Source organism: Mandrillus leucophaeus, unplaced genomic scaffold, assembly GCF_000951045.1.
Source record: "Mandrillus leucophaeus isolate KB7577 unplaced genomic scaffold, Mleu.le_1.0 Scaffold829, whole genome shotgun sequence".
Lineage (NCBI taxonomy): Eukaryota > Metazoa > Chordata > Mammalia > Primates > Cercopithecidae > Mandrillus > Mandrillus leucophaeus.
Genome location: NW_012109019.1, coordinates 1381877 through 1404048, shown reverse-complemented (window position 1 = coordinate 1404048; position 22172 = coordinate 1381877). Strand labels below are relative to the sequence as shown.

General features: G+C 36.6%; 2 protein-coding genes across 2 annotated transcripts in view; both read right to left on the bottom strand.

Moving 5' to 3' along the window:
* Positions 1-312, bottom strand: part of LOC105530520 (T-cell activation inhibitor, mitochondrial-like) — a 39828-nt gene extending 39516 nt beyond the window's left edge. The window contains exon 1 of the mRNA XM_011968092.1: positions 304-312. Coding sequence (XP_011823482.1) covers positions 304-312 — 9 coding nt within the window. The remainder of the gene's footprint in view (positions 1-303) is intronic.
* Positions 313-968: 656 nt separating this feature from the next.
* TOPAZ1 (testis and ovary specific PAZ domain containing 1) overlaps positions 969-22172 on the bottom strand; it is a 133485-nt gene continuing 112281 nt past the window's right edge. Inside the window, exons 17-20 of the mRNA XM_011968091.1 lie at positions 12136-12300; positions 10040-10243; positions 4603-4786; positions 969-1280 (exon numbers count right to left, since the gene is read on the bottom strand). Coding sequence (XP_011823481.1) covers positions 1061-1280; positions 4603-4786; positions 10040-10243; positions 12136-12300 — 773 coding nt within the window. The 3' untranslated portion in view covers positions 969-1060. The remainder of the gene's footprint in view (positions 1281-4602; positions 4787-10039; positions 10244-12135; positions 12301-22172) is intronic.

The following is a 22172-nucleotide window of genomic DNA, read 5'->3' as shown; positions in this document are numbered from 1 at the left end:
TTTGGGAGGCCAAGGTGGGCAGATAGCTTGAGTCCAGAAGTTTGAGACCAGCCTGGGCAACATAGCAAAACCCCATTTCAAAACAAAAACAAAAAACAAAAATTAGCCGGGCATGGCAGTGCATACCTGTAGTCTCAGCTACATGGGAGGCTGAGATGGGAGGATCACTTGAGCCCGGGAGGTTGAGGCTGCAATGACCCATGATCATGCCACTGCACTCCAGCCTGGGCACAGAGTAAGACCCTTTCTCAGGAAAAAAAAAAACAATACTTTCAGTCCCCTTAGTTACAACTTATTACTCACCTTACTCATACTTTTAAAAATCTAAACAATTTTAAATTATGGTTTAAAGTATCAAAGATGAGGACTACCACCTTGGAGAATGTGATATAGATTCTGAATATGACTTCAGAAGAGTTTTAACTTCCTAAATTGGTTTGGAAGGAAGAATCCTTGTTTAGATAATTAAGTTTTGGGTATATTTGTGTTTTATCTAGTGTAATGCACATAAATTTTCAAAACTCATCTAGTATTCTAAGATACATGAAAGGAAAACCATTCTGAGGGTAATTTAACTTTTTTGGTGTAATTCAGAAAGTATTCTGAATTTTTGTGTTCATTTTCAATATATTATTATTCTTGATTACAGACGTAGTATAGCTTTAGAGACTGGACTGAGTACACACTAAACCTATTTCATAACCCTAAATGTTTTTCTGAAGATTCCAGTTACCTGCTTGTATATTTTCCCTGTTATGTCTCCCTCTTATTAAATGCTGCACAGTATTCAGTTTTGGATTTCAGAATAAATTGGGATTTAATATGCTTAGTTTCTTTTAAAGTCAAAAAGTAATCTGAAAAGTCACTTTTCTGTGTGAATAAACTTACTGAAAATTACTTATCAATAAAAATTTTCAGGGCTTTAAGACTATTAACTTGCTGTAAGCCAACAAAGTCAAAGAGCTGAATATGGTGAAAACTGTCTATTTTTATTGCCTTTATTTTCAACAATGATTACTTGAACTAAAAAAAAAAAAAAAAAAAAAGCAGACTTTATTAACTAATGGTTACTGAAAAGCCAAACCTTTCCAGCCCACTTCATATTCTCTTTTAACCATTTCAGGGCAGAACAATGTTCCAAACTATAAACCTGTTCCTTATTAACATTGACAGTCATGTGTTTAACAAAAAGCTTTGGATCTGATATACGAGCAGCCATAATTAACCTTTCTACTGCAGCTTGATAATCATCATTGCTCCGAGACTGGTTGTCTTCACACCTATAAAATGAACACCTCATAAAGTCAGAAACTCTTAAAAAAGATAAGCTATATAGTTTCTTCAAAAGATAGTAATTTACATTTACTGGTACTAAGCTATGATCGTCTTTTCACCATATTCTTCTAAAAGTGGCTTTCAAACTTTTTTGATCATGACCCACAGTAAGAAAGGCATTTTGGTCAGGCGTAGTGGTAATAAGCTCAGCGATTTGGAGGCTCAGGTTGGGGGGATCGCTTGAGGCCAGGAGCTCAAGATCAGCCTGAGCAACACAGTGAGACCTTCGTCTCTACAAAAATTTTAAAACTAGCTAGGTATGATGACGTGCACCTGTAGTCCCAGTTGCTCAGGAGGCTAAGGTGGGAGGATGGCTTGAGCCCAGGAAGTTGAGGTTGCAGTGAGCTATGATTGCACTACTGCACTCTAGCCTGAGTGATAGGGCAAGACTCTGTCCAAAAAAAGACATATTATGGCCCAGTATATACCTTCATACATAAAAAGTAAATTTCACAAAACAAGACTTACCCTGATGACAAAAACCCTGATTTTAAAAATAATGCTGGTTGTAACACCCTAAATTGATTTCACCACACAAATAGTCTGCAACCCAGTTTGAAAAATACTGATCTAGAACACAGCTAATTACCTGTATCTTTTCATGAGAATGCATAAAATACTAAATGTAATCCAGTTTAGAATTAATGTTCACATGTTAGTTTTACTTTGATATTGACTATTTTTAGTTATAAGGAAATACTTAATATGTAGCTAATGTCTGGTAGCAAATTGCATAGCTATAGGGGCTTTATTATATTTCTGGTTATTTTCTTCAATCCTGATTTAGGGTGCTTCCTTAAGTGCTAGAATTAATTTTTCTAATAATTTTTCTACCAGCTCCATCTGCAATCAATTGTCACTGCATTGACTTGCATAAAATTCCCACCTTATGTCAGTTTTTCCTCTGGGGTAGGGAATGGGAACTATTTAAAATAGAGATGTGGCTGTTACATAAAGCATCACTTTTTTCTTTGTGTTCACTGCTTCCTACTCTTGGTATCTACGGGGCCCAGCAGCAAGTTCTGAGTAGGAGCCTATCTGCATTAACATCACGGTGTGGTCCAGAGTGACAAGAGTGAGGAATTGCACTTGAAACAGGAACTAGTGGTCACAGAGAGGAAAGACTGGTCAGGTGCCTTCTAGTACATTCTAGCTTAGAAAGAGGTGCCTGGGAATCTGGTAGGTGGTGCACATGCCAACCATGTGCAGTTTAAAAAAGTCTAAAGATGAATACAATTCTCTCTCATAGAGAGAGGTAAATGTAACAAGGCAGGGCTTAGCATGATAATGACAATAGAGAAAATATATTGGCTTGGACAAAATCAAAGATTTAGGTATGCCACTAGTTATGCACTATGGTTACAATACCTTCCAAATTCAAGAAATAAATAAAGAGGTTGCATGTGTGTGGGGAATAGAAAGCTATGAGAAAACCATGACCTCATTAGGATCATGGGGAGCCTAGATGCCTTATCCACCATACTGCACAGTGGTAAATAAGGAAGCACTCTGGAAAAAAAAAAAAGAACTATAAGAAAAAAGGTGACTTTTAGTGGGTTTTTTTGAAGGTGGAACTAAAATAATTTACTTCCTAATTCTCCTCCCCTTAAGTGTCGGCTGGACCAAAAGACTCACCTACAACAAAGGAGAGAAGTGACAGTATGTAACTTTGGATGACAACTCTCCATGGATCTCTTGAGTTTGTGAAGTTTTGCAAGAGTCACTGCCTACCCTTTGTTCTAAATTACCAGGATTATATAGTGAACAACCTTGAAAGATAAAGATAAGTTTTCCTCCTGGAGCAAAGGGCAGGTTTGCTCATAGTCTTAGATGATGGAGATACTACCTCCCTGCAAAGCAAAGGGCAGGTATGCTTATTACTCATAAAAGATTTGGGTTTCCTAAGCTGGGCACTCCTCTCCTGTTACAGAACTCATGGCATATGTAGGTATCCATGTGGGCCCATCTATGGGACTTAGGAGCAAGAGGAAATGATGCAAATATGTAGATAATCATGCTGTTTGCCATACCACAAATAATAAATTCCTCTGTCTCCAACACAGGAGTCTTGTCTCTTATGCTACCATCTATGAAACTGTGGCAGGTTAGCTTATAGCTTGCAAATAGGATAAAATCTCAGACTCTTCACAGTTCTTGCTTGACATAGGTCACAAAAGACCCTGCAGTTTCCTCCTTGCTTTTTCTTTCTTGGATCACTCATTCTGGGAGAAACTAGCTGTCAGTCATGTCATGAAGACACTTAACCAACCTATGGAGAGGCCCATGTGGTAAACTGAGGCTTCCACTCAATAGGTATTTGAGTGAGTCATCAAGGAAAAGGATCCTCTAGCTCCAGTAAGCTATCATGTAGGTGACCAAAGTTTTTGACAACATCCTGACTCCAACTATGTGGAGAAACTCTGAGTCACACGAAAATCCCTGAGCCAGGACAATCCAGCTAAACCTCTCTGAAATTTCTGACCCACAGATACTAAGATACTATTTGCTGTTTTAAGCCATTAGGTCCAGGGATAATTTATTCCACAGCAATAGATAACTAATGTAATATTCAACCAGAGGATCTGGTTTGTCACACCTGTAAACTAAAGCAAAATTCTTGTCAAGAAGCTCTAAAACAGGATTCCCAAGAGATCGTTATATTCCAAGTTTCCTGGATAAGGCTGACAAGAAATCATATGGCATACTACCATTTAGGCACACCATCTACTGTATGCCTAAATTCTAGGATTCCAAACAAAATTACATGAAAGGGTGTCACTCTGGGACAGTACCTACTTTATAATATTTATGCATATATAGCATTATAAAATATAGAAACTAGGCTGATGGCTTTATTTTCAATGGTATTCCTGGCTGAACCTAATAAATGATCACGTATTTTCCTTTTAGACCCTAGTCCTTTGATCTTTTGAGTTGACTAGAGATTTTTATAGGTACTGATCTCTAAACACAAGAAAAGTTGGTACCTAAAGAGGATCCATCTCTTTGAATATTTAACTGTATCTTTGAAGTTGCTAAAGTGTTTACTGAATGCTACTAACTTGTTTGGTTTTAAGCCTCAAACAGGTCTAATCCTTTCTCAATTTAAATGATACTAGAGTTTGCAATATACACACAAAGTACACATATAAATATATACATAAATATATATGTATATATAAAAACACATAAAACATTTACATCCTAGGGTGGGAGTAGGGAGCCAAGATCTACATTCAGAACGCAGTTAAAGTTATGTCAACCAACCTTTTCAAAACTATCTGCAGTATCTGTGTAGAAGTTCCAGGACTCTGAATACTACTAGCATTAGATACCATGAAGATTTCAATAGCTAAGAGCATTTCAATCTCAGATAAATAAGATGGAATTAGAAGAAGTTTTCGGTATAAATTTCCTTCCAGTGGTGGGTAGCAACCCAAGGAAAGAGCACCTGAAAAATCAAATATAGGTCAAACTTTACTAAAACCCAATAGGTAAAAACCTAGATTTCTGAAATACCTACAGGTGATAATTACTTACACAGAATACATCTTCACATTAGAAGTAGATTAACAAATTACACGATAGCTTATCCTAGTATATTTGACATTATTCTTTGTAAAGTGTTTTTGAAACATTAAATAAAAAGTGAGAAGGGCTGGGCGTGGTGATTCATGCCGGTAATCCCAGCATTCTGGGAGGCTGAGGCGGGTGGATCTCTTGAGGTCAGTAGTTCGAGACCAGCCTGGCCAACATGGTGAAACCACATCCCTACTAAAATACAAAAATTAGTCAGGTGTGGTGGCGGGTGCCTGTAATCCCAGCAACTGGGGAGGCTGAGTCAGGAGAATCACTTGAACCTGGGAGGTAGAGGCTGCAGTGAGCCGAGACTGTGCCACCACACTACAGCTTGGGCAAGCAAAACCCTGTCTCAGAAAAAAAAAAAAAAAAAAAGTGAGAAACATTAAAACAAACAAACAAAAAAACTCTGAAAAATGACTTTTGAGCCTTATTACGGCAAACAACATTTATTTCAAGCCATAGTAAACACAAGATAATTTCAGAATAACTATTTTTGAGCACAGTTATTTATAGTACCATTATAGTTTATGCAATATTTACTGTTGCTACTAAATGTCTGGCATTGTGCTAAGCACTAGGCATAAAATACATTTCCATCCTGTAGGTGATCTGTGTGTTGTAGCCACACTCACCATTTCATGTTTTTAAAACTTCACTTTTCAAGAGAAGAGATTTAACTTTTAAATTGTTTAGGTGCTTATTAGCAGTGATATATAGGGAAATACCTTTAAAACTTCTAGAACATCCAAATTATATATAGGCAATTTTATATCATTATATTTTACTGAAACCAATTTAAATCTGTATGTAAATTTTGCTTAAAATGTTTTGTTTTGTTAGAATAAGTTTCTTCAAGAAATCTTTCTAATGTGGGTAATGGCTAATCTTTGAAGACCTGCTATGTGCCAGGTACATGTGCTAATAAACACATGGGTTTTACCTCATTTTAATCTGACAATATGCTACCTTTGAAATTAGGTACTATTATTCCCATGTCATAGACGAGGGGCTTTTGGTAAGCATTCAGGCTCTCTAACCCTCCTTGGCGTGCCCACTTTCTGGTTCCAGATTTTGGATTCCTAATCACTAGATATTCCCACCTCCCTAGATCACTGCCAGGAGCAACAAACTGTTAACTCATTAACTTCACTAGTTTTTGGTAGGTATAATTTACATGCATTCTTATTTAACTTTTCTTGCCAGAATTAAAAAATAGAAAACAACAAATTAACTAGATTAACCAGAAATCTACTAATATGATTTTTTTCACTCAAAATGAAACGTGAGAAGAAAAATACTCACATTTGATTTGGGGGGAAGGGGAAGTAATGGAAAGACACACTAATAACATCTCTCTCCTGACTTCTCAGTTCTGAGAGAAAAGCAGTATTTTTAGGACAAGGGAGAACAAATCAGGAACATGAGGAAGGCAACTCTGTTGTCCCTAGACAATCTCCTCCTGATTAGTCTAGCATGAAAGCAAGGCAAAGCCATCAAGAAAGTAACAGACAACTTTGTCCAACAGGATGGACAAAATATTTGTAATTCATATATCTGACAAGGGATTTGTATCCAGAGTGTATATAAATGCAAATGTACATGTGTATGTATGTATGAATACACTCTTACAATAAAAAAAAGGGCAAAGGATTTAATAGACATTCTCAAAAGAAAATATATGAATGACCAATAACTGTATGAAAAGGTCCTCAACATCATTAGTTATTAGAGATATGAAAACCAAAACTGTAATGACATATTACTTAACACCCACTAGCAGGAAAGCTAAAATAAAAAACACAGTAACAAGTGTTGGTGAAGATATAAAGAAATGTTTAGGAAATCCCATACATGGCCGGTGGGAATATAAATATAAAATGGTGCAGCTTCTTCAGGAAACAGTTTGGCAGTTTGGCAAAAAGCTAAATATAGATTTACTGTATGAGTCAGTAATTCTCCCAAGATAAATGAATGCATATATACACATAAAAACTTATATGAATATTCAAAGTAGCACTATTCACAATAGCCAAAAAGTGAAAACGACTCAAATGTCCATCAACCAATAAATAAACAAATTCTATTCTATAGAATATTGTTTAGCAATAAAAAGGAATAAAGTATTGATACATGCTACAACATTAAAATCTGAAAACACTAGGCTAAGAAGCCAGTCACGGCTGGGCACGGTGGCTCACACATGTAATCCCAGCACTTTGGGAGGCTGATGTGGATCACCTGAGGTTGGGAGTTCAAGACCAACCTGGCTAACATGGTGAAACCCCATCTCTACTAAAAATACAAAATTAGCTGGGCATGGTGGCACACCTCTGTAATCCCAGCTACTCAGGAGGCTGAGGCAGGAGAATCACTTGAACCTGGGAGGCAGAGGTTGCAGTGAGCCGAGATTGCGCTGCTGCACTCCAGCCTAGGTGACAGAGTGAGACTCCGTCTTCAAAAAAAAAAAAAAAAAAGTCAGTCACTAAAACTCATGTATTGAATGATTCCATTTATGTGATCTGTCTAGAACGGACAAATTCATGGAGACAGAGAAGAGACAACCAGGGAATGGACAATAAATGTTAATGTGTACAAGATTTCTTTTTCTGAAGGTGTTAAAGATGGTCTAAACTTAAACGGTGGTGATGACTGCATGACTCTGTGACTATACCAAAAATGAATGTATTATATACTTTAAGTGAATTAATTTCATGATATGTGAAATTATCTCCATAAAGTCATAAAAATATTAAAACAAAAAAGTTTTAACAAAGTCAAAACAAAGGCACTGGCACTAAGTCTTAACAGTGCCTTGAAGAAAGTCAGCCTTAAGTCCCAAATAAAGTACTACTAGACACAGTTATACACCACTGAAAGGCTCTTCTTGCAATGTTAGGCTATGTCTGAAGATAAATCCAAAAGGAGTTCCAATATAATTTAATGTCAACGTTGTTAGAAAATGAGATGTTTTGAACACTGATCGGTGGCTATAAATTACTCATTTGGCTGTAAATGACTCATTTTTATTCATGGTTTTATAATTCAGTTACATTCTTTAAAAAACAAAAAGACTCTTTACCCCCTAATCTCACCTGCGTAAGTCTCAGAAGTTACACTGCATATGAAATAAGGAATACGTGTGATTAGATAAAAGGAAAAGTTCCAATAACAAAGATACTGTATTGTACACAGGCATTAATTGCTTTAACACACTGCTAGGCTGGGCGCGGCGGCTCACGCCTGTAATCCTAGCACTTTAGGGAGCTGAAGTAGGTGGACCACGAGGTCAGGAGATTGAGATCATCCTGGTGAACACAGTTAGACCCCTTCTCTACTAAAAATACAAAAAATTAGCCAGGTATGGTGGCAGGTGCCTGTAGTCTCAGCTACTTGGGAGGCTGAGGTGGGAGAATGGCGTGAACCCAGGTGGCCAAGCTTGCAGTGAGCCGAGATCGGGCCACTGCACTCCAGCCTGGGCGACAAAACAATACTCTGTCTCACAAAAAAAAACCAAACAAACAAAACAAAAAACAAATAAAACCGCACTGCTAAAAAAAGTCATTAGAAGTAATTCTTACTAGGGCTGAATAGATTTGCGGGAATGAGGCGTGACTGCTAATGGATATGAGGTTTCTTTCTGGTGTGAATAAAATATTCTAAAGTTGATTATGGTGATGGTTACCCAATTCTCAGATACGGCAAAACCATTGACTTGTATACTTTAAATGGGTGAATTGTATGGCATTTGAATTATACTTCTGTAAAGTTGTTAAAATTTTTTAAAGTGATAAAGTTTAGATGCTTTAATATAAAATTTCATTTCCAACTAAAAAATAGAAATATTTATAAAAATCTCATTTAAATGTCTGAGCTTATACTTGTTCCTGTGGCATATAAGCACCTTCTGATGGCATCTCCCCCAAGTTGCAGTTACATGAAAAATAAATTATTCCCATTAACTTCAATTCTAGAAACTAAAATCACATACACACACCTATATGTGCGTGTGTATGGTTTCTAGAAGTCTGAAGGTAAATAGTATAAAGAGTTGAAACATAACTACACAATTGAAATTAGGTGTTATGAACAAACAATTCTATCTTTCCTCTAAATTTCTGATCATCCTTTTTAAGAAAACACAGCTTTCAAAACTTTTTTTGATTATAACCTACAAGAAACACATTTTATATAATGACCCAGTACACATATGTGCATACATGCAACTGAAATGAAAATTTTATCAAATAATTAACCTCACTACCTGTAATGTACCCTAATATTTTCTTTCCCATTTTGTTGGGGAAAAAAGTTACCACCTGCTACACTGATCACAGCTGGTCACCTGAAAAACACTTCCAGCTCAGGTAGTAGTGGCTAGGATATTTGACACATCTGGTACAGGGTAACACAGAATAGGCACTCAAATATTTGTTATATACATGACAGTGGTAGAAATGGTAGTTGAAGACAAATTACTGCATGAAGGCAGAAAAAACAATTCTTTTCTAGATCTAGAACCTACATGGAATTATTTTCTAATTAAAATACCTGCGAGGTGGCTTGGACTAGAGAAAGCACTAGTTTTCCAGGCTTATTTGTTAGAGAACAACAGCTGTAAGTAGATTAACAAAGTTCTATTACTAAAAGCCATGTGAAAAACACATACCATGTTGCATTGTTATGACAGCCTTTGTGTTTCTGATGTGACCTGCTATTGAATATTCTTAGTTATAACAATTAGGGATACAGCAGAGATAAATAAAAACATACATATTCTTTAAACTTCATTCTACCCAACTGTTTTATGCCTGTATTATTTATAAGATATGCCAAACTGGTTCTATCTTGTTATTTGTTCCCTTTGCTCGCCCTCTAGCGGACAAGCTACTGTGCAAGAAATAAAGATTGGAAATTGGAAAGACTGGAAATAAGGAAAGCAATTGCAAACAGAAGAGAAACAATAGGTTTCAAAAGAGAGCACAGATCTGTTGAGACCACTACATATGAATATGTATTACTGCTCTTTTAATACATATAAACATCTAATCTTAAATATTATAAATTCTGGGTTAGAGAATAAAATTATAAACCAATATATTAAAACATTTTAAATGTAACTTACTTTTGTAGTGGGCTCTGGCTTTGAGCCATAAACGACTCCTTCCTAAAGAAGTAATTAATCTTCTCAGAAAGGAAAAATCAATAGGGATGCTCTTTGAAATCATGAATTCCGCCACAGAGGATGACATACCAAGACTATTGCTTTCTATACAGGAACCTAGAAGCTTATTAAAAAGAAGGCTATATTGTGAGACTTCCACGGTTTCTGGAAAAAAAAAAAAATGACATAATAAAGTTGATTTATCTTAGTGTCTCAAACCTCCATCTCATATTCCTTTTTATTTCTCCTCCCCTTGACCCTTTCTTACCCATTATAGGAGTCACAGTCACTAAAATGCAATCATGTTATATATTCTCTTTATTTTTCTTCTCCTTTTTTGAGACAGGTCTCACTCTGTCGGCCAGGCTGGAGTGCAGTGGCACGATCTTGACTCACTGCAACCTTCACCTCCTGGGCTCAAGTCATCCTCCCGCCTCAGCCTCCTGAGTAGCTTGGACTACACGTCCACCAGGCCTGGCTACTTTTTATATTTTTTGCAGAGACAGGGTTTCACCATGTTGCCCAGACTAGTTTCAAATTCCTGGGCTCATCTACAGCCATACCACCCTGAATGCGCCCATATCGTCTGATCTCAAATTCCTGGGCTCAAGTGAACTGCCTGCCTCGGCCTCCCAAAGTGCTGGGATTACAGGCATGGGCCACGGTGCCCAGCCTATCTTACATATTCTCTAAGTAAGAAACAAAAAAGCATTTGACAAAAGAAAAACCATTAACTTCCTTTGCAATAGAGAAGATAAAAAGAAGCTTGACAAAAATTTCAGATGATGCCTTAAGACCTCTGTATTTGATCCCCACGTGTGACTGTGTATCTGCAGTGTCTTGAATGATTTCTCAATTCTGTTCGTATTATATCTACAGTTCAGACCTTAGCCTTATATATCCCTCGACTAAAAATAAATCATCCCCTAATAAATATTTACTGCCAAATTTAAAACAATCCTTTAATGGGTTTTCTATTCCTTTAGTCATTCTTAGAAGAAAAAGAAGTCATCTTAGAGACTTCTCTTTTATTCCTTACATTCAGTTGGGTCTGTGAGCTAGACTGTAGTTCTTTACTGCTTTAGAATCTTTTAGTTATCCAGGCCTTATCAGCAAATTAATCTCTCTACTTTTAGTCTTTTCCTAAACACTACTGCCAGAAGAACTTTCCTGAAACACCAACTTAATTATATTACTCCCTAGACCCAAAATTCTAGTGACCCCTTTTTATACACAGAGAATAAAACTCCTTTAGTCTGACATTTAGGGTCTTCCAAAATCTCGCACAACTATCTGTCTAATCTCCCTATTACTACTTTATTTCATTACCAACTAATTGTATATTAAAAGATTGCTAGATAGCAGTCATTGGGCTAGGAACACCAAGGTAAAGAAAATAGTACCATCTTGATTGAGCTCACTTTATATAAGGAGAAACAGATAAGAACACTAATTACAATACAGGAGCACAGTGGAATTAAGTGGGAAAATGAAAATTTATAGATAGTACGATGAAAGTACTGAGGGGAGGCCCTCAAGTTAACGTTTTCAACATCTTCTGAACCTATCACATAGCTCATTCTTGACCCAAAGCTTTTGCTCATGGACACCCAACATTCAAGAGTACTAACTACCATTGCCCACATTGGTGTTTCTTTGAACTTGGCATCTGTTTCATTTCCTCCATTTCTTTCACGTTTACCTGTGTTCCTAGGTAATGTAAACTAAGTTCTGTATTTATTCAGTGATAAGAGAAAAAGCTTGCTCGGGGCATTTAAACATATTGTCTGCTGATGACAGAAGTAGGGAAAAGCGAATGATAAAAATGCTTGTCTTAGGAGCTGCTGACAAACAACCCAAAGATAAGCACTCAGATTTTTTAAAACCATCAGGAAAGCATATTCAATTTGCAAAGAACACATTTTACAGAAAACTACTTCATTAAAAAATATGCTGGAATATAAAACTCAATCAAAACAGGTGGATAACTGTTTCTTATTAACAGTTAAACACCAGATGGGCAAGACATAATTAAGATAGACTTTTAAAACACATACCTTGGGAATTTTGAAAACCTGGTAGATTCTGCAAAACTTCAAATGTCTGTCTATAAAGGCTCTTGGCTAAGGCTTCATGTGCAATTGTACAGAGCAAATTATGTCGATTAAGCACATCCAGTCTATCACAAGGCCACAGAGGCGTATCGATTATCCATTCTGACTCTTCCAAAAAGAAAAAAATATGAATAGTTTATACCATGAAAATGACACTTAACAGTATAATCACAACTAGTATTTCAAAATATCTTTTGGAGAAATAGGCAAAACTTAAAGAAGATAACCATGGCTCAAATTTATTAGAAATAACGTATATAGTGATGATCATCATCTGAAGAAGATGCAAGCGAATGGCCACTTTGTTAAACTTATTTTTAACTAATTCTTCATCTAAGTGTACTAGTCAATTACTAATTTTAAAGGTAATGTTTATTTTTTATACAAAAAAGTTCAGATTATCACAAATATTTGCTTTAACATAAAATATTATTCGTGTGGACAAATTTAACAATTTCACAATAAATAATTTAGTTTTGATATTACTGGGGAATAGTTTTTCTTTTCTTTTTTTTTTTTTTTGAGATGGAGTCTCATTCTGTTGCTCAGGCTGGAGTGCAGTGGCGCAATCTTGGCTCACCGCAACCTCTGCCTCCCAGGTTCAAGCGATTCTCCTGCCTCAGCCTCCTGAGTAGCTGGGACTACAGGTGTGTGCCACCACATCCGGCTAATTTTTTGTATGTTTAGTAGAGTCGGGGTTTCACTGTGTTAGCCAGGATGGTCTCAATCTCCTGACCTCGTGATCTGCCTGCCTTGGCCTCCCAAAATGCTGGGATTACAGGTGTGAGCCACCTCGCTCGGCCAGTGAATAGCTTTTCTTCACAATTTCTATTTTAAAAACAATTTATATTATGAAATCATTGTTGTATACAGAAGAATATCTAATATACGTTATAAAAGCATAACAATAAAATTAACTCCCATGTACCCATCACACCCATCCTAGGACCCTCAAACCAACAGATCTCAGACCCTCTTTAAAAAAAGAGAATATGACCTATAATGCTGAAGTTCCTTAATTTCTGCCCTGATTTTCACATTGAGAAAAACAATGGGAGACTGTAGTACAGAACACTGAGGTACTAAGATGTTAGAAATGTCAATATTTTATCATTTACCTAATTTACTCAATCATTATACACATAGTGAAACATTACTCTATATAACATTCAAATCACATTTTGGTGCTCTTTTTCAACTAGACTAAATGTAGAAGTAATCTTTTTCTTTTGTGGCTTTCCCAGCACAGCAAATGTAAAAGGTATTGAAGAAAAAGTTGATAATTCAAATACATCATGACAAAAGAAAGCTTTCAGTAGTATAAAGCTTTAAAAAGGAGCTTTTCAATTACTAGAGTCCATTTGACTGATTGACCTAACAGAGTTATACTATGTGTTAGGAATGTTCTAAGTGTTTTAAGAATATTAACTTACGTAGACACTTTCATCAATTTGCTCCTACATTTGCTGAAATTTTAATATAGAGAGAAATGTAAATGAACTTAATATCTTCAAAGACTGTATGATCATCTGTTAAACACAATTCCCATTAAAAGTAAAACTGTTAGTTCACCATTCCTTATAAATTGAATTATACTTTGAATAAGTTCAATTATTTTTTTATGTTAGATATATCCCATGTACAAAAAGTAGACTATGTAAGTCTTTTCTCATAAAAATTGCATCCATTTTTCTTTATTTAATACTTAGTCTTTATATTTAAGGGAGGGTAATGGTCACATTTTTTGGAAAGTATATATGGTATTTTAGATTCATTTAAAATTTTTATCAAACTGTTTAGGTATACAAAAAAATCTGACCTGGCATGCTCTCTCCCCACATCATCTCCCTGTCTAGGTTTTTGGGTTTTTCTGTATTTTCTCTTTTTTTTTTTTTAACCTGTTCAGTGCTGCCAATCAACCGATGGTCTGTGAGGGGCAGCACAGGATCAGGCAGCAGGGTTCTTCCCCCCTTGCCTTGGTTCCTTTGCAGGACTGAGCCACCTGGCTGTGGGGGAAGGCATCAAGCTGTATCCCAACACGTGTAGGGTGATGGTCCCTGCTGGCACATCCAGGTTGTGGGCCGAGCTGTACTGAGGAGAACAGACCTGGGCATGGAGGGGAACCGCTCCCCAAAGGTTTCCAGTTGCCTCTCCTCTTTCCACTTTTGTCAGCCAATCAGTTTGTGGTTTCTGTGCCACAAAGGCTTCAGGAAGTATTAACAAAAGAAAGAAAGAAAAAAAATATATATATATATCCGCCCACCTCGGCCTCCTTAAGTGTTGGGATTACAGGTGTGAGCCACCATGCCCACCCCTCAGTAGGTTTTAAGGAGCCCCCAGCCCTTCTTCTCCCCTTCTGGGCCTGACCAGCTATACTGCTTCATCACCCCTGGCCACAGGCCCCGCCAAGTACTACACAGGGATTCCCACCCAGGGGCCCTGCACCATGAAATAATGTGAAATACTGACTGGACCAAATACAATAAAACTTCTGTTTTTAAGAAGAAAAAAAAATCTGAGTAAGCTGATTATTCTATGTATCAAAGTTGACTGAAACCGGTAACTGAGAAATCACTTGGAAATTAATAGCTTTAAATTTAATCCAGCTAGTTCACAATTCTACCAACATAAATACTTTTATGAATATTTTATGAGAACTCTTATGAGAATTAAATTCGCAAGAATAAGAAACAGTTTACTAGTGGACTTAATACTACTTTGACAACAGTAAAAGTTGTTATAGCATTCATCTTCATGTTTTTCTCTATTTCACATTTGGGAGATATTTTCTACTTGTCTAAAATCTCAGAATCAAAGGGAGAGCATATTTTCCATAATAGCCTGTTTTTATTCACTTACCTTCCGACATATGCACGTTTAGTCATTATTCATGCAAGACTTTGAATACACACACTGGGAACATAAAACTATTAAATGAATTTCCAGGCTAGTCAGTGAGAATATCGAACAAATAATTATCCTTTACAACAGTGAATACTAAAATGGGGGAATATCTAAAGATACCTATTTTTCCCTTAAGGTATACATTTATTTTCATTTATTTTTTTGTGACCGAGTCTTGCTCTCCTGCCCAGGATGGAGTGCAGTGGCACAATCCCGGCTCACTGCAACCTCCGCCTCCCGGGTTTAAGTGATTCTTGTGCCTCAGGCTCCTGAGTAGCTGGGATTACCAGCGCCCACCACAACGCTAAGCTAATTTTTGTATTTTTCGTAGCAACAGGGTTTCACCACGTTGGCCAGGGTGGTCTCGAACTCCTGACCTCAAGTGATCTGCCTGCCTTAGCCTCCCAAAGTGCTGGGATTACAGGCATGAGCCACCGCGCCTGGCCAAGGTATACATTTAATATAATCCGAATCAAATTTCCTACAGAACTGTATTAAAACCCGATCCAGTAATTCTGAAATTCACTCAAAGAATAAACAAGAATAGCAAAGAATAATTTAGAAGAGGAGTGAGAGTGGATAGACAAATGGAGACAAGTGGAGACAGGATAGACAAATATCACATATTCTAAGATTTTATTAAATTTTAAAAGAGCATCGTGCTAGCATAGAAACACAGAGATGCTCGGCAGAAAGGTGCAGAAACAGACCCAACAGATTCAAGATTCTAATATATGATAAAAATGGCATTTCAAGTAAATGAGTAAAGGATGAAATGGGAAAACATTTGTGGGAAATAAATAAAATTAACTTCCCATCTCATACCAAAATTTAAGACTAACAACAAATGAAAAAATTGGAAGAACATATGGATGAATAACGTCGAGATGACTAAGGACAGCCTAAAAGCATGATACAAAAAAATTATCAAATATTTAAAAAGCAGCACTTTATATTAAGTAGAAAAAATGTCAGTAGGCAAAAGAAAACAAAAAATGCAAAAAAATCATAAAGTTAAAGAAAAATGAAAAGCTAGGAAAAATATTTGTAAATACCCAACAGATCAAGGACTAGTATCTTTAATATGTAAAACTACTGCAATGTAAAAGGGACATTATTATACAGTATGATATTTCCTAAGTGTGATATACACATCACTGATGGTACCTGAAAACTTTAGGTGTTACATTAGAATTTTAATTTAGTTGTATATTTAAAAAATTATAAAGATCACATTAAATATGAAAATCACAGCAAATCTGTGATTTCACAAATATTTGGATGAGGCCAAGTTGCTTGACTTTTAAAAAATGTTTATTTTATTTATTTTTTTGAGACAGGTTCTCACTCTGTTGCTCAGGCTGCAGTGCAGTGGCATGATCACTGCTCAATGCAGACTCGACCTCTGGGGCTCAAGCAATGCTCCCACCTCAGCCTCCTGAGTAGCTGAGACTACAGGCGTGTGCTACCATGCCTGGCTAATTTTTTTTTTTTTTTTTAATTTCATAGAGACAGAGTCTCACTACGTTGCCCAGGCTGGTCTTAAACTCCTGAGCTCAAGTGATCCAACCACCTTGGCCTCCCAAAGTGCTGGGATTACAGGTGTGAGTCACTGTGCCTGGCCTTAAATGTTTATTTTTAAAATATAAATGTTTACTATAAAAAACCCAAGCAAAACAGAAAAGTACAAAGAAGTATTTTAGAAATCATTAAAAATCCCATGACTGCAAATAACCAGGGTTCACATTTGGTGAAAATTATTTGAGAAAGAGGTGTTAATGACCTAAGTAGTAGGTCTTGATGAGTAGATGTAAGTGGAACTGTGGTGTTCAATCAAAGACTGAAGACGGCCTGGTCTAACACAGCTTTGTGCTGGGGAGATCCATCCACTGATTGAAAATGAAGATGCTGGACATGGTGGCTCAAGCCTGTAATCCCAGCACTTTGGGAAGCCAAGGGGGGGCGGATCACCTGAGGTCAGCAGTTCGAGACCAGCCTGACCAAATGGAGAACCCTGTCTCTACTAAAAAAAAAAAAAAAAAAAAATTAGCTGGACATGGTGGCACACACCTATAATCCCAGCTACTTGGGAGACTGAGGCAGGAGAATTGCTTGAACCTGGCAGAGGCTGCAGTGAGCTGAGATCACGCCATTGCTCTCCAGCCTGGGCGACAGAGCAAGACTCCATCTCAGAAAAAAAAAGAAAATGAAGACAACACGTTTTTTCTTAAATGATTTTTCTTAAATATTAACATTGTTTATATGCTTATATTAGTACTGTAGTCACTGGCACTGGTCCACATGTGTGAGCTAAACTTTATGCAAAATTTCATAGTATAAACACACACACACACACACAAACCACACACACTCTTTCAAAACCTCCAACCATTTCCTCCTTGGAAGGTATGAAGATACATAAATGAAGAAAATCCATCCATCCACCCACCCACTCACCTCAACTAATATTTACTAAATATTTACTCTGTGCCAGATACCACCACAGGTAAAATACTCTAAATGTAATTAACTTTCAAAAACATAAAATGGTAGTGTTTATAGCAGTGGTTAACAAACGGGGGGAGAGACTTGAGGGAGTATGGTTTAGGAACACAGGTAAGGTATGAGAAAACGTCACTATGTGAGAGTGCTATAGGGCAGTGGTCCTCAAAGTGAGGTCCCCAGATCGGCAGCATCAATAACATCTAAAGACCTGACAGACATGCAAATTTTTAGGACCCACCCCAGACTTAATGATTCAGAAAATCTGTGGGTGGGCCCAGCAATATGTGTTTTAACAAGCCCTCTAGAGAATTCTGATGATCAAGCTTGAGAACCCCTGTCTTAGATTTGCCAAACAAGCTCAGTACTACCATTTTGCTCAGGAGCTTGACTATCTTAGGTTTGGATCTGTTTGTGTAGTTTGTGCTTCTGATCTAGTTGCAATTTTATGAAGTCTATTTAGAGGAAAAACTAGGAAAACAATAGTACTGGTGTAGCAGTTAAAAACATGGACTTTGCAGTCAGACAGACCTGGATTGGAATTCCTGCTTTACACTTATTTGTTGTGTGATCGTCTCTGAACCTCACCGTCCTCATCTTGGGATACCATTACCTATGTTATGGGGTTAGTATTGATTAGATGAGATGACACAAGTAATACACTGAGCACAATGCTTGGTAGATAGTGAATACTCACATTATTATGAAACCAATAATGAAGAGAAATGCTAAATTCAGAAAATAGACCAAGAACATAAAGAGGCAATTCACAAAAAAATAAGCTCCAGATGGGGAAAAAATTTCTTTAATAATTAAATGCAAAGTAAAGCTGTGAATATAACTTTTGCTCTATCAAACTAGCAGAGAGATAAGAAAAATAATACTAATTGTAGGCAAGGGTATTTCATAAGCTGCATCTTCATATACTATTAAGAAGGCTGTAATTACTACAGTCTAACTGAAGGTGTAGAGGACTTTTATAGTCTACAGAGTCACAGAGAAAAGACCTGGAATGGAATGTACTGAATAGCTAGATTAAGGTTTGTATAACCTGGAATGTACCAGTCTGCCTGTCTGATAACCAAAAAACATAGTATCAGGTACTAACATCTGGAACTGTTAAGTAACATCTGCACCTGTAATCCCTAAAAGGACATGTTTGTATAGAAGCTATATCTAAATGAAATAGCTCTCTAGGATTTTCTAATAAAGGGCCGGGTGGGGGCCGAGGGGGGAGCTTTTTTTTTTTTGAGACAGAGTCTCGCTTTGTCGCCCCAGGCTGGAGTGCAGTGGTGTGATCTTGGCTCACTGCAAGCTCCGCCTCTCGGGTTCACACCATCCTCCTGCCTCAGCCTCCTGAGTGGCTGGGACTACAGGTGTCTGCCACAATGCCCGGCTAATTTTTTTTCGTATTTTTAGTAGAGGTGGGGTTTCACTGTGTTAGGCAGAATGGTCTTGATCTCCTGACCTCGTGATCTGCCCACCTCGGCCTCCCAAAGTGCTGGGATTACAGGTGTGAACCACTGCGCCCGGCCCCGGGGAGCTTTCTAATAAACCTGAAATAACATCTGCAAATCTGAATAGCAATAAGGGCAAATTTGTTGACATTTACCAAGAAGCTTTAAAATCCCTTTACCCTTTAACACAGCAATTCCATCAGAATTTATCCTAAGGAAAAGTAAGATTCAGCGGTGATGTTTAGCAGGAATTATTGTTTATAACTGAAATCTGAAAAACAAGCTAGTTCAGTAAAAGTGGATTCACGGATCAAAAGACAGATCTATTCATCTGTCTGTTTATAAGATAGAAAACCATGCAGCCCAGTAAGTGATGCTGTCGAAAAATTTTTCACTGAAAGGCCACTGCCTGAAAGAAAATGCATAAGGCCACTGCCTGAAAAAAAATGCAGAGTATAAAAGTGTCTGTATAACAGCATTAAAGTGGATAATAGCAATTTCTGGGTGACCAAATGATAAGGGATTTTTATTACTAGTTTTGCTTATCCAGGTTTTTATATTTATTCATATGTATTAATTATATTTATTAATATGTATTAATATGTATATAAAGGCAATAAGTTATTTCAAAATTCAAAGACAGTTTCTCAATAAATGGCATAACTTTTTTACAAAATTTGATTATAGAGAGCTAAGATACTTATTTTTCAGCCTCTGAACAAAGATTATAAAATGATGGTCTTAAAACCATTTTATATTTTAATACTTTTTTATGTTGGTATTGGGATACGGCATGGTAGAAATCTGTTGCTCATTTGCAGGATAAAAAGCACTAGTATGAGAAAGAGTTTGAAATGTCAAAGTAAAATGCCAAAACAATAGATTTCTTCTCACCATCAAGTCTGCCACCCACCAAACAAAAAAAAATGTGTGAGATATTCTGCATTTCTCAAACTTGAGTAATGTATGTAACCCCATCTTTTGTAAATTCGGTAGGTAATAAAGGCATATTTTTAAAAAGGAAAAATGTATGTAAAATGTTAATCTGCTACTCTGTCCTCCAAGCACTCAATTTCTCCTCCCAGAGGCAGAGGCAGCCACTATTACTAGTTTCTTGTGCACCCTTCTACAAATATTTTAAGAGCATATAAGCAAATATGTATTTATCCATTGTATTATTATTTGTATTCAAATGGTAGCAACTGCTCTGTACCTTCCTTTTTTTTTTTTTTTTGATAGGGTCTTGAGTCTTGCACGCACACCCTTTCTGGCATGTCATGTATTTTACTCTGCTCACTACTAGCTCCGTTTTTTTTTTTTTTTTTTTTTTTGCGCTTTGCAATAGATCTTGAAGATCATTCCAAATGAACACTTACAGATCTGCCTCATTCTTCTTTATCATATGGCTATAACACAGTTCAACTGGTATGAATGAGCATTTAAGCTACCTGGAATCCCTCGTTACCATTGCTGGTGTAACAAAATATTCCAGATAATTTAATATGCATACCTTTGTAAACAGGTATAAATGTGTGTGCAGTACAAATTCCTAGAAATGGAATTAGTAAATGAAAAAAAATGCGTTTTAAACTTTTGACATTTATTTTGTCAAAAAGCTCCTAAAGACAACCTCTGTGAATGTCTGTTTCTCTATACCCTCACAAAAACGTATCACCAAACTTCGATCTTTGATAGTCTAATGGGTTCAAAATTGTGTTTGTAATAGTAATGTATTTCTCATATTACAAGTGAGTATTAATCTCACTTATTATTAGTGAGATTGAGCCATTTGTATTCCCTTTCTTGGGAATGGCCTGTTCACTATAGAGCCCTTTTAAGAATTAAAAAATTCTAGAAACAACTGAGCACACTTCTGTGGGCTTTTCTTTTGTAGAAATAAAATTTTACTTAAGAAAATTACGTTAGTTGAAACTGCCACTGCAAAAAAAGAACACTGCTTATAATTGATAGAAGTTTAAAGTTAGTCTAAAAACGGAAACACTGAAATTTAAAACAAAATCTCCGAAAATCACTCGACATCCCTCCCACAAACTCTCCCAGTTTCTAGTTTGAGAAAGACTGGTTTTGCCACAAACTTTTAGACAGGAGGTTCCTTTCATAAGGTGACTCAAGTTCATTTTTATCAACTATTTTCCCCTTCCCATTTCTTGCCACATGGCTTCTTTCCTCACAGAGCTTGTGAGCTCTGGCTTATATTTCACTAATTTCTATTTTTGTATTTTGGTACTCTTCCCACTTAGGAAAACTCACTGACTATATTTAAGTTGAAGAATACCTTTACAAACAAGCTTTTGAATGAAGCCTACTCACAACCTCTGTATTAAACCCTCAGCACTGAATATATACAAGATATTTTATATACATATATTTCCCATATATGAATCACATGTATATGTGTGTGTGTATATATATGTGCTAGTGTTTGTGTGTTAGTATGTTTTAGAGTTCTCCATTTGCTTTATTTATTGATTCCATCTTCCCACCTAAACTCTTGAGATCCTTGAGGTTTCTTCATTCTTATCCCACTTTATCAAATAAAATCTACCTGATGGTCCAAATAGCATGAGCTATCATTAGCTTCATTAGTATCATAACACTACTGTGCTCTTTTTAATTTTTCTCATACTAAACTAACCTTATTTGTTCCTGCTGGCTTAATTTCACTGTAATTTCTGCTTAGAAGAATTGCCTTATCAAGGAAAGTAAGCTCTACTCATCCTGGTTTGAAGTCATGTTTGCCCATACATATGAAGATAGAGTTTATGCATACCGCAATCAGGATTTCCATTTTACATAGCGGCTGAAGCCTGGGCTCTGAAGCTGGATTGTCTGGGTTTGAATTTGGCCTCCATTCCTTACTTGTTATGTCATTTTGGGCAAGTTGGTTAATATCTCTGACAACATTTTCTTATCAATAAAATGGGGGTTTTAATAGTTCCAAATTCAGGGTTCTATGAAGATTAATTGGGATAATTCAGGGAAAGCATTTAGTATGGAGTCTAGGCCATAGCAAGAACTAGGTTTTGTTTTTTTTGGTTTTGTTTTGTTTTTTTGAGATGGAGTCTCATTCTGTCACCCAGGCTGGAATGCAATGGC